Genomic DNA, 13658 nt, shown 5'->3' with positions numbered 1-13658 from the left:
GGACTGGTAGAAATAGTGTCACCATTATTATTTTCATGACCAGAATGTGATTTCCCAACCTTTATAATAAATAGCGTTTTTCTATTAAGTAAATCATCTCATAATAGGGCAATAATAATCTCTGAGTGGGAAAAAGACCATTTATTCAGTGTTACTTCTTTATAGGTTCCTTATATCTTTACTGTTAAGGAATTTATAAATAAAACCCCATATTTTAAAGTGAGAAATATGGACACATACTAAATGGCTGTCTTTACTTTCTGAAATATAATCAGAATGGGTCTATAAATGTTCATTCCAAGCATTAATGTTCCATTTTTATGGTATAGTGAATTTATAAAAAAGCTACTATTTCTTTAAAGCATTACAAATGAAAGATATATTTACAAGGCCCAAGAATACACATTCAGAAGTTAGAATTCTGAAATTCTAAATATGTTTTTTAATTACAAAGTTAACTTCTGTGTCCATTTTGAAAACTTGAATCTTTCAGGATGAAAATAGTATTAAATGAACATTTAAAACTCAGTCAAAAGAAAATTAGAGAAGATATTCAGTAAGAGTTTCTAGTACTGAGTCTGGGGTAATATTAAAAAGAATATTACACAGTCACTGATTAATGTCCCACACCAAAGATGTTTCTTGAAAGTGGTTGCTTTCATGCAAATTCAATGGGAGTGTCATACAAATTTTTCTTTGGGTGACGAAGCGACACTTGAATCTTTCCAACTGAAATCTTTCAAATTTAAACACAACTCATGGATAATAAGTAATAATAATAGGTACCACTTGTTGAACAAAACATATGCAAAATACTGTTGAACACTTTCCACATATTCCTAGTTTAATCCCCACAAGCAACACTATGAAGAGCTATTACTGACATTTTACAAACTGAGATCAGGGCAAATGGCTTGGTCTGTCACTTTTCAATGAGTCATGTAGTGTCCTTTTGGGGTTTTTTTCAACTTTTTATCTTTTATTTTTATTTTTTTTTAATTTTATAGATTTTTAAAATTTAAATCCAAGTTAGTTAACATACAGTATAATAACGTTTTCAGAAGTAGAATTTATATAACACCCAGTGCTCATCCCAGCAAGTGTCCTCCTTAATGCCCCTTGCCCATTTAGCCCATCCCATCCCCCCACCCAACACCCGTCCAGCAATCATTGGTTTGTTCTCTGTATTTAAGAGTCTCTTATGGGTTGTCCCCTCTCTGTTTTTATATTATTTTTGCTTCCCTTCCCTTATGTTCATCTGTTTTGTATCTTAAATTCTACATATGAGTGAAGTCATATGTTATTTGTCTTTCTCTGACTTATTTCGTTTAGCGTAATACACTCTAGTTCCATCCACATTGTTGAAAATGGCAAGATTTCATTCTTTCTCATCACCGAGTAATATTCCATTGTGTATGTATACGTGTGTGTGTGTGTGTGTGTGTGTGTGTGTCTGTATATCTGTATATGCATCTTTATCCATTCATCAGATGATGGACATTTGGGCTCTTTCCATAATTTGGCTATTGTTGATAGTGCTGCTATAAACATTGGGGCGCATGTGCCCTTCCAAAACAGCACTCCTCTATCCTTTGGACTAGCCTTCCCCATACCTTAACTTTAATAGAAAAGTCATGAGTGTTTTGGGTTCCTCATCAGTAGCATATCTAACCATGTATCCAACAAGCAGTTTCAAGTTTTAAAAATCCATTTTAATTACTCCCATCTTTGTCTATCTAGTAAATACTGATTCACAGCTGAGAAACAGATATAAAATGGATATATTTGAATTCAAGGTCCTTCCCTTCCCTCCCTTTCTATCCTCTTTGAGAACAGAATGCCAACAGAAATAGGTTAAGGAACAGAAAGTTCTGAGAAAAGAACACTAAATACTAGCCATTAGTCCTTTGGTAGCTGTGCTAACATATCCAGATACAATGGCCATTGCCTTCTGATTTAATTTTGAATTTTTAGAAGGATGGTCATACAGAATTAATCGGAAAGAGCCATCCACCTTTTTTGATTTTTAAAATATACCATTAAAAATCCTTCCCAAATTAAAATTGATGATTATGTCTTCTGGTCTTTCCATAGTTTGAGTTTTACTTCCAGTCTCCATCTCCCACCTTTGGTCTTAGTGCTAATAGCAGAAATCCCCACTAAATTGCCACCTTTGTGGCTTTTTCCCACTTTCCCTGATGGCTACCACTTGTATATTTCTTCATACTTATGGAGCTGATTTTGAGTAGGGTTTGTTTCTGTTTTCTATTTTTCAAGTTTTGAATCTTCTGTGTGACCTTGTCACATACATTAAACTCCAATTAAGAGGTGGAAAAGCCAATTAACAAATTTATAAATTATGTTCTTAATCTGAAAGCCCTTCTCTTGATTAGCCCTGAAAGTTCATAGAAACGTGTCTTTAGGTGAAATTTATGCAGATCTCCATTCATAATTTAATGATTTTTTTAAAAAACAAGGGTTATTTTCAAGGAGGCATATGTAAGCAGTAGGTACAAATCTTTTGTAACTAATGTAAGCAGTAGGTAGAAAAATTTCATAATTCTGTAGTTCCCAATAATGAACTGTCACTCATTATTTGGTTAACTGCTATTTGCTGGATGGTTTTAAACCCAAAGATATATAGATATAGATGATATAGATATAGGTATAGATAGATATAGATATATAGATATATTTTTGCAGCAGAACCATGTATGCAGTGGTCTTTTCCCTAGCAATATAATAAAGCCCCACAGAGAAGAAACGTGCCTTCTACTTAAGTACCACTTCTCATACAGCACTTTCCCCACACTGGGTTTTTCAACAATGACAGACTATTTGGTTTGCCTAGCAAAATCATTAGTTACCAGTATCCAAAGATAACACAGGTTCATCATCAGTCTTCACAGTTACCAAGCCTTTCATGTTGCAGTAAAGGGAAAGTAGATGTGATCAATGAGCAACTTCCAAAATGCTTTGGGACCTTTGTCATCCATTGGCCATCCCCATCTGCAAATTGTTAATGTATAAGATTAGTACATCTCAGTAACTACAATCTAAATTGCTCACTTTTATGAGAGTGACTTTATGATGCTGTTAGCCTTAAGAGCAATTAAATCAGCCGGGACATAAAGACAAGTATTTGTTGGCTTTTTCACTTTTCAGAATATGAAGTTATATCCAGAGAAAATGGGTCATTCAGCGGGAAGAACAAGTCCGTTCAAATTACAAATCAAACCTTCTCCACTGTAGAAAATCTAAAACCAGATACAAGGTAAGCCACCTGTGCTCTTACAGGTGAATTCTGACAGTGCATAAATCATCACCAAAGGAATGAAATGACATCATCCATCTCTGTCTTAAGGGACAGTGTAGTTTGCATTTCATTCTTTGGCTTTCTGTGCATAGGAGTAGATACCTCTAGAGTCATGTTTTGCAAATACACAAATTATTGGTGGGGATACAAGAGCTGACAAGATGGTCTTGTAAGTTAACACTATAGGTGAGAACATTGAAAAATAGAGGATCATTAATATCAAATGTTGATATTAAATACCAAAATCGAGAGAAGGAAAATTCTGTGGATGAGACACAACTGGAGTGTGTAGGATGTAAACTAAATGTGAAACAGAAGAATTTGGCTGGCATGCTGGAAAGAAGAGGGCAAGGATATAAAAGTTATGTAACAAAAGTAGATGAAAGTTTGTGATAGTTAATGCTTAAAATAACTACAGACCATTCCCAGGCATAGTGGTCTTTTCATTTTGGGTCTTTTTATAATAAACAAATGAGAATCCATTTTTGAAAATAGACACATATATTATTACCGATGCTCTATAATAAACAATTTTTCTTGGCATCCCTTATTACCTATTGGTACCTGGTTGTTTACATTACTGTATGGTTTTGTCATTTCTTTTTAAATCTAAAATTTAACATTTTATTGGCTCACTGTATTGGAAGAAAAATAAGGGCTTTACGCACTTCTAGAAATGTAATAGGGAAGGTTTGGTTTTGTTTTACATGGCTAAATCATCAAATTTGTTGTTCAAGGAAATTCTCAAAACGATACAGCCAAGCATTTCTTTAAAAAATATGTACTAAATTCATTTGGGGACTAAATATCACTCTTTGTGGAAAATCAATTTCTTTCCTCAAATTCCAAGACACTATTTGAAAACTATGCTTTCAGTTAAAACAAAAACATCTTCACACTTTACGTTCTAGTGCACCAAGCAACATAGATCAATTTTCAGAGAGACACAATCAGGAATTTTTCCAGACTGAATACTTCATAGCTTGATAAAGTTTCCTGAATACTTCATAGCTTGATAAAGACCAGCAGAGGCAAAGACTGGAACTCCAGCATTAGAAAATTTTTTCATAAGTTTTATTTCTATCTTCCATTGTCATCAGTTGATTGAATTGAATCAGGTATTGATTATGACATTCAAAAGAGCCTAGTAAAGTTCTGACAACAAGGAAACTGATAATCTTTTCAGGAAAAAAAGGAAGCATCTAGTTAATTCTAGATGGTTTGCTGTGTATAAACTGTAGTCCTATACTATAAATATAATACTTTCCACAGGTATTTTTTTCCTTTAAAGTTCTCTATTTTGAGTTGTAATATGGAAAATTTTACAACTGCTAATTTTTTTAAAGGATTTAAGTTAGCCAAAATAAGCATGTATTTCAGTAAAAACTCATTTGATGATCTTGGTTCTGTTTCCTTAGAGAGATTAACAGGGAGAGAGACTATTTTTAACATAACATATTTTAAGGAAAGAGTAAAGAAGAAAAAGTTATTTAATTTGGACTTTTTAATAGGTGAATTTGGGCTTACAGAACATGGAAGTTTTTTTCTTTATAGTTTCTTGCTTTTTATGCCACTTAATATACTGAAAACATATTGAAAAGCATCTAATTTCTAAATATTCATTGTGTTCCTTTTCTGAATTAGGCTACCTTCAAATCTTCACCTTCAAAGTTCACCTATGACTCATGATCAGATGTAGAAAATAATTATTTAAGTGACATTTTAAACCTGATTTGTTTGTAACAGGTTTGTGTTTCTACTCCGCTAACATTTATTAAGTGCCAACAGTGTGCTTGGTGTGGTGACCACAAAACTGAATAAACATGGTGCCTGTCCTTGAGGACTTGAGGTAGTGGGGTGGTCTTTTAGTAACTGATTATTCTACACAAAATGGTGAGAGCTCTGGCAAAAATATATACAAGTTGCAAGGGGAGCACAGAGTGGGTGACACTTTGCAAAGTCTGGGGAAATTGGGAAAACTTTGTGGAGGAGGTGACACCCGGGCTGAGGCTTAAATGAAGAGCAGGAAGAAGTTAGCTAGGTAACTGTGGTAGGGGAAAGAAACGTCAGAGAAACTAGCATATGTTAGAGCAGAGGCCCAAATGGTACGGTTGTATGCAGTGAACAATCAGCTACTTCCATGAGTGTGAGAGGTGAAAAGTGAACAGAGGCAGTGGAAGCAACGAGAGGTAGAAGCCATTATGTGGAGGGCCTTCTCTGCCAGATCAGAGAACTTAGTCAAGAGATGGGGAGAGCCAGAAAGTTGCTAACTGGGAGTGACTTGCTCCAACTTCAAATTTAGTTTTTTCCTGACATTGATTTAGTTGGAATAATCACTTTTGATACTAGAGCTACTTAAAATGAGTAACAGTCTGTAGAATAAAGCTAACAAAAAGAACTTTTTGATAATGTCTTGCAAGAGTGCCATTTTGGCATCTTGCCTATCTGGCCAAATAGGTGCATAAGACAAATGTACCTTTGGGCTAAGCTGCATTTCATTCTGGAATCACAGGACTAGTCATGGAGTTCACATCTAGTTTCTGCTATGAATTGTTGTAGGACTTATGCTAATTGTTTCTGGAGTTTATGTCAGTTGTAGGAATTACACTAATTGTTTCTGGAATTTACAGCCATGTCCCCTTTATCTCACCCTAAGATATGCATCTCATTTGTCACTCCTGTCCTTCATCAGTGGGTCTTCAAAGGAGGGACCCCTAAAACTATCCTCATCTCAAGACAAGCAAAGCTCAAAGGAGGCCCTTTCTGGAATCATCTTTGGGAAAAAGTAATCTTAAGTGTAGGATTCCCTGAAATCAGAATCCCATGCCAAGTTTTTCCCGTTGGCATAAATTTGGGGCCACTCAATGTGTCTGTATTTGGCTTATTTTATGTTATTTTTAGAGTTTCATATAATTGAATGAAATCCAGTTCAGACATAAAGACTGTTGATAGTCATATATATGATTTGACCAGGATTATAGTGATAGTCCCTAATGGGTCATGATTTAAAAGTTGTATATCAGCAGTTTGAAAAGCATTTCCCCACTGGGAGCAGATATAATACACATGGATATAAAGGTGCTCTAATGAAAATTGTTTAGTCTACAATGTGTGGAGCCTTGTGGTGTTCAAGTAGTTTAGTAGATCCCAGACCCCAGTGAGTAGGAATGCATTCTCTGTTCTCTTAACAGGTATGCTAGAGATGAATTTGTCCACTTAATGAGCAAAAAAAAAATGTTTTCAGCTGAAATATTAAAATTATGATTTGAAACCTCTATTAATCAAAATAACTTCATGAGTTAAGTAAGAATAATTTGAAGTCAAATTATTTCATTTAATCTGATATTTCTGAAGCCTAGAAGCACCTGGGGAAACAAAACTAACAGCCATGACAGCTGGACAGCATCACAAGACAGCATAAAAGATCACATAGGACTTACACTGAAGTTCTGCAATTTAGAAGAGAAGAGAAGGCCTCCTGCAATACTTGAGACTAGAACTTGACTTGACGGTAAAGGATAGAATTGAATAGAACAGGATGGCAAGAAAAGAAAGAGTAACAACAGTATCGTTCTTTCAAATCAAGTCCATGTGCATGACTTCGGTGAAATACAAGTAGTCCTTAAAGTTACTACTGACAGCAAGGTTACAGCCAGAATAATAAAATTATGAGTTCCAAATTTAGGTTTGTAGGCGTTTTCGATGTAAGCTTTTTCCATACTATCTTAAGTTGTTAAGGCAAGATTTCTTTCCATTATATCTTTTCTGCCCAGCCATGATCCAAGATTAATGCTAATAAAAGACATGCTATAAAATAAAGAGGAAGTATGTACAGCATGCAGCCACCAGGTGGTTTTTATTACCTGTAAAGAATGACTTTAGTCACATTTCACTGCCTGTTGAATTCCCAACAGGCAAACTTTGAGTTATAGTTGGTAAAATTCATCACCACCACCATCCCAACATGAGGTTCTGGGATACCCTATTTGAAAAGCTAGAAGATAATAAATTCTGAAAGAATTACTGTAACTGTGTTCCAATTTCAGGAGACACATGTATATAATTTATTTTAGTATCATTTTCCATGATTTGTCCTGACTGAAAATCATGAGATGTAAAAACAGGTGATAATTACAGGGTAATCATTTATTACACACTGAAATGGGTGGAGTAGAGCTTGGCATTAGAACATTTAACCCAAGAGAGTCAATGCAGAGAAAATAGATCCCCAGAGCTTTTTAGGTAAAACTTTTAAATGTTCACACACTAGAACCAAAAGCACAGTGGACTGTGTTACCATTTCCTTCTCACAGTGTATGATCACCTTCTCCCTGCCTGTTTTTACATTTTAGCCAGGATTTTTACCTCTTCTGCAAAAGCTCAAAAAATAGCCACAGGAAGGGACAGTAGCTATCTTGCTGAAGAACAGTTTGGCTGCATATGTGTTGTGAGATGTTTCTGTCTATAGGGAGTGAAGCCCCAAGGCTGCTCTGGGCCAGCAGGCTGTAGTTCCAAAGGTGGCACAGTGGGGACTACCCCAGCCTTGCCAGCAGATGCTTGCAGCTACAATGGGCTTTGGTCATATATGTGCACAGGGAACAGGGGTGTTGGAATGGAGCCATAACTATTTAGTCAGATGAAGCAGAAGAGATGTGCTAACAGAGGCACAGTGCTGTGACACAACTCCATCTCTTTCTTTGCAAGACCCCTCTCCTACTCCCTACCCCTAGAATGCAAAGAAAATAGAGATATGTTGGTGTCCACCTGAATCGGTACCCACCTAGCCCACTCCCCAGTATATATTTTCCATTTATTTCCCCCATGAAACCTCAGTGTGTGGCTTGTGTTGAGCTAAAAGAAAAATAGTAAGAAGAGCCTCTCCAATCTATAGCCAACCACTTTGTGTGTAAAGACAACTATGATTAGGGGCGCCTGGGTGGCGCAGTCGGTTAAGCGTCCGACTTCAGCCAGGTCACGATCTCGCGGTCCGTGAGTTCGAGCCCCGCGTCGGGCTCTGGGCTGATGGCTCAGAGCCTGGAGCCTGTTTCCGATTCTGTGTCTCCCTCTCTCTGCCCCTCCCCCGTTCATGCTCTGTCTCTCTCTGTCCCAAAAATAAATAAACGTTGAAAAAAAAAAAATTAAAAAAAAAAAAAAGACAACTATGATTATTTTTAGTTCTGTGAACAGAAGAACTGATAAAGTATATGACTTAAACAGTAAGTCTTGTACCACTGCTTACAGAGACAGGGAGTGTGAGGTAAATTGATCTTGAAGTCTCTCCCGCCTCTAAAATGATACATTCTTATGATATCCAAAGACATGCATAGAATCAGTGGGAAACTGGAACTGACATTAAAATGAAAAGCTAGGTTAAGCCTTACAGCAAGTCGAATTGTCCTTCTATTACAGAAGTAGAGAAAGCATTTTTCTTTAAGTCTGTGTCTGTGGCCTCCAATTTGTTTTCAGACAAATTGTTTCTATCTCATATTTGAATAATCCATCGGTAGGCTGGACAATATAGATGGACACACATAATTGCTATACAGTAAAGACAGACAAAAAGCCCTATAATCTCTTCAAGTGAGCCCTTGTCTCCTCACTTGACTAAAAAACTAAAGAATCCATCGCGTGTACCACATTTACATGTGGCCCAGCAATTTCCACGCAAAATGTATTCTGTCTGGTAATTAAATCAAATTCACTTAACCTATTCCTGTACTTCTGTCCTCTGTAGCTTGGGAGGATTCTAGAGAACAGTTCTCCCTCTAAAATTAAAACATACTAAAGTTTCCTATAGCTGACAACAAAGACAGTTTAGGAATATTGTTTACGTTGTTTGATTTAATAAAATCTTGGCTCAAAAAGTAAACTGGAATAGAGGCAGCAAGTTCTCATAAACTATAAACCTGGCTGAACAAAGCAGGCATGTGGAATAGCCATTATACCCTTATTCATAGTGTTTTTGTGTAGTTCTGTTTCCTGCAGATTGTATATTAACTTTCTTTTAAATTTTTTTAATGTTGATTTATTTTTGAGACAGAAACAGAGCATGAGTAGGGGAAGGGCAGAGAGAGAGGGAGACACAGAATCTGAAGCAGACTCCAGGCTCTGAGCTGTCAACACAGAGCCTGACTCGGGGTCCAAACCCACCAACCATGAGATCATCACCTGAGCTGAAGTTGGACGCTTAACCAACTGAGCCACCCAAGCACCCCATTTGTGTATTAACTTTTAAATGTCTTTTCTCAAGGAGTAAAATAAGCTACTAGAGCATTAGGCACTTTACTGAGTTTTATTGTAGGTGTGGGCAGCAGAACAATCAATAATTTCACCATTGAAGAAAGAAATTGAAGGGATTGCTCAGTTTTACAACTTTTCTTCTGGCAAAAAGGCTAGCTAAGAACATGGAACTCCACTAGTCTATAAAGAGAGCAATTATTTTCACATAAACATATTCTTTTAATTACTTTTCATTTAGAATTCCTTAGTATCTGGGGTGTGGCGGGGGAGGGGGGCATGCCAGAAACTCTTAGCAATACCATAGACTTGGAGTGCAGCCCAGATCTGGAATTTCTTGTCCCCGTATAAATGAGAGATACAAGAATGTCCGTGAGGACATGCTTGGTAACTGGTTGATGATACCTCATGCCTGCTGATACCCTGCTCCTCTGACCTTTGTGCCTGATTAGAACTTCTTTATCCTCTAATAGTATCCCTCCAGCTCTGCCACTTTTTGCTCCTTCTCTATATTCCCACGTGAATACAATGTCTGCATATGGCAGGTATCCAGAAATGCTCATATAACTAATTGATTGGATTTCTCTTTCCCTATTTGAGGGCCTATTACTCATATTTTCATATTCTACTTTTCCATTTCTTTCCCTCTGACTGAAGCCCCACCTGAATAGGGCTCAAATATTTCAAGACTACATAGGGGTAAAATTAGCTAACCAAACCACTCAAACCAACAAGCAGTTACAGGGTGGCTTCCTTTGTCATGCAGAAGCTTTTTAGTTTGATATAGTCCTACTCATTTATTTTAGCTTTTGTTCCCTTTACTTTTGGTATTAAATCCAAAAAATCATCACCAAGACCAATGTCAAGAAGATTACCCACAAGGTTTTCTTCCAGGAGTTTCATGGTTGCAGATCATATATTTAAGTATTTAATCTATTTTCAGTTAATTTTGTGTATGGTGTAACATAGTGGTCCAGTTTAATTCTCCTGCAGGTAGCTGTCCAGTTTTCCCAACACCATTTATTGAAGAGACTGTCCTTTTCCCAATTGTATATTCTTGTCTCCTTTGTCATAAATGAATTGACCACATATGAGTGAGTTTATGTCTGTGCTATTATGTTGCATTGATTTATGTGTCTGTTTTTATCCCAATACTGTACTGTTTTTGATTACTGAAGCTTTGTAATACAGTTGGAAATCCAGCATAGAGCCTTCAGCTCTGTTCTTTCTTAGATTGCTTGGGCCATTTGGGTCTTTTATGGTTCCTTACAAATCATAGGATTGATTGTTCAATTTTTGTGAAAAATGCCTTTGGAATTTTGATAGCAATTGCATTGAATCTATAGATTGCTTTGGATAATAGGGAAATTTTAACAATATTAATTCTTCTAATCCATTAACATGGATTATCTTTCCATTTATTTGTGTTTTCCTCAATTATGTCTTATCATTTTCAGTGTACAGATCTTTGACCTCCTTAGATCAAGTGATTACTAAATATTTTATTCTTTTTGATGCTATTATAAATGGGGTTGTTTTCTTAATTTCTCTTTCTGTAAGTTTATTGTTGGTATATAAAAACACAACTGATTTTTGTATGCTGATTTTTGATCCTACAACTTAACTGAATTTATTTATTCTAACAGAGTTTTGGTGAAGTGTTTAGGGCTTTCTATATATAATATCATGTCATCTGCAAATAGAGATGGTTGTACTTCTTCCTTTCTGACTTGGATGGCTCATATTTGTTTTTCTTGCCTAATTGCTCTGGTTAGGATTTCCAGCATTAGGTCAAATAAAAGTGGCAAGAGTGGGCATTTCTGTCTTGTTCTTGATCTAGGTAGAAAGTTTTCAGCATTTCACTGTTGAGTAAGATGTTAGCTGTGGGCTTGTCATATATGCCCTTTATTATGTTGAGAAGCATTCCCACTTTACCCACTTTGTTGGGAGTTTTTGTCATAAAAGTATGTTGAATTTTGTCTAATGCTTTTCTGCATCTATTGAGATCATATAAATTATCACTTATGTTGTTAATGTGGTGCATCACATTGATTGATTTATGGGCATTGAACTGTCTTTGTATCCCTGGACTGAATCCCGTTTGATCATGGTCTGTTCAGATTATCTATTTCTTCATCATTCAGTCTTGGTAGGTTGTATGTTTCTAGGAATATATCATTTTTTCTACATTATGTAATTTGTTGGAGTATAATTGGTCATAGTAGTCTCACAATCTTTTGGATTTTTGTGGAATCAGTTTTAATGTCTCTTCTTTGATATAGGATTTTATTTCAGTCTTCTTTTTTCTTAGCTACTCTAACTAAAGGCTTGTCAATTTTATTTATCTTTGGAAAAACAGCTCTTAGTTTCATTGATCTTTTCTATTGTTTTTCCAGTTCCCTATTTCATTTATTTCTGTTCTGATATTTGTCATTTCCTTTCTTCTACCGAATTTGGGCTTAGTTTGTTCTTTTTCTTGTTCTTTTAACTGTAAAGTTGGGTTGTTTAATTGATACCTTTCTTTTGTTAATGTGGGCATTCACCATTATATATTTCCCTCCTCACATTGCATTTGCTGCATCTCATAAGTTTTGGTATATTGCATTTCCATTTTCATTTGTCTCAAGATATTTTTTAATTACCCTTGATTTCTTCTTGGACCCATTGGTTGTTCAGGAGCATATTGTTTAATCTCCATGTATTTGTGAATTTTCCAATTTTCTTCATATAATTGATTTCTAGTTTCTTACCATTATGGTTAGAAAAAAAATGCCTGATTTGATTTGTTTTCTTTAATTTCTCAAGACTTGTTGTGACCTAAAATATGATCTATCCTGAAGAATATTACATGTGTGCTTGAGAATATGTATTCAGATGAAATGTTCTGTAAATGTCTGTCAAATCCGTCCAGTACAATGTGTAGTTTAAGTCCAATATTTCATTACTAATTATCTGTCTAGACGGTACCCCTGCTTCTTTTGTTTTCATCTGAATGATATATCTTTTTTTCACCCCTTCGACTTTAGTCTGTGTGTGTCCTTAAAGCTGAAGTGAGGCTCTTGTAAGCAGCATTTACTTGGTTCTTATTTTTTGTCTGTTAAGTCACTCTACATGCTTGGATTGGAGAATTTAGTCCGTTGACATTTAAAGTTAATTATTGACAGGCAGGGACTTACTATTCCTATTTTTGATCATTGTTTTCTGATTGTTTTATAATTCTTTTGTTTCTTTATTTCCTCTTTTGCTCTCTTCCTTTTTGATTTGATGATTTTCTGTAGTGGTATACTTTGATTGCTTTCTCTTCATCTTTTGCCTATCTACTATAGGTTATTGCTTTTGTTACCATAAGGCTTACATAAAACATTTATGACAGTCTGTTTTAAACTAATAACAACTTAACTTCAAACATAAAAAGAGCTCTACATTTTTCTCTCCCCTCCACATTGTTTTTTGATGTCAATTTACCTTTCCTTACATTGTTGTAATCGTTAACAACTTGTTGTAGTATAGTTAATATTTTTCTCTTTTAACCCTCAAATTAGAGTTATAGGTCATTTACTGCACCACGATTAGAGTATTCTGAATTTAACTATGTATTTACCTTTACCAGTGAGTTTTATACTTTTAGATGTTTTCTTATAACTAATTAGCATCCTTTGGTTTCGGCTAGAACTCTCACATTTCTTACAAGGTCAGTGTAGTGGTGATAAATTCTCAGCTTTTGTTTGGCAAACTCTTTACCTCTCCTTCAACTCTGAAGGACAATTTTGCTGGTTAATTTGTTTTTTGTTTTTGTTTTTGTTTTTTTGGGTTTTTTTTGCTTGTTTATTTTAGTTATAGCATGTTGAATATATCAGGCCACTCCCTCTGGCCTGAAAATTCTTCCTGAAAAATCTGCTGATGGTATTATGGAAGTTCCTTTGTATGAAACAAGTTGCTTTTCTCTTCTTTTAGATTTTCTCCTTATATTTAACTTTTGACAGCTTAGTTATAATGTATCTCAGTATGGATATCTGTAGATTCTTCTATATGGAACTTCTTGGACTTCCAGGATCTAGATGTCCGTTTCTTTCCCCAGGTTTTAACAAAAGCTTTTAGCCATTAT

General features: G+C 35.5%; 1 protein-coding gene across 50 annotated transcripts in view; it reads left to right on the top strand.

Annotated features, from left to right (window-relative positions):
* Window positions 1–13658, top strand: part of LOC123610790 (ABI family member 3 binding protein) — a 265188-nt gene that overhangs the window by 239623 nt on the left and 11907 nt on the right. For all 50 annotated transcript variants that reach the window (XM_045501843.1, XM_045501842.1, XM_045501847.1 and 47 more), the window contains one exon: window positions 3166–3274. In XM_045501843.1, coding sequence (XP_045357799.1) covers window positions 3166–3274 — 109 coding nt within the window. The remainder of the gene's footprint in view (window positions 1–3165; window positions 3275–13658) is intronic.

This window comes from Leopardus geoffroyi, chromosome C2 (genome assembly GCF_018350155.1).
Source record: "Leopardus geoffroyi isolate Oge1 chromosome C2, O.geoffroyi_Oge1_pat1.0, whole genome shotgun sequence".
NCBI classification, from domain to species: Eukaryota; Metazoa; Chordata; class Mammalia; order Carnivora; family Felidae; genus Leopardus; species Leopardus geoffroyi.
Note: the sequence above shows the minus strand (reverse complement) of the source record. Positions and strands in the feature narration are given on the sequence as shown.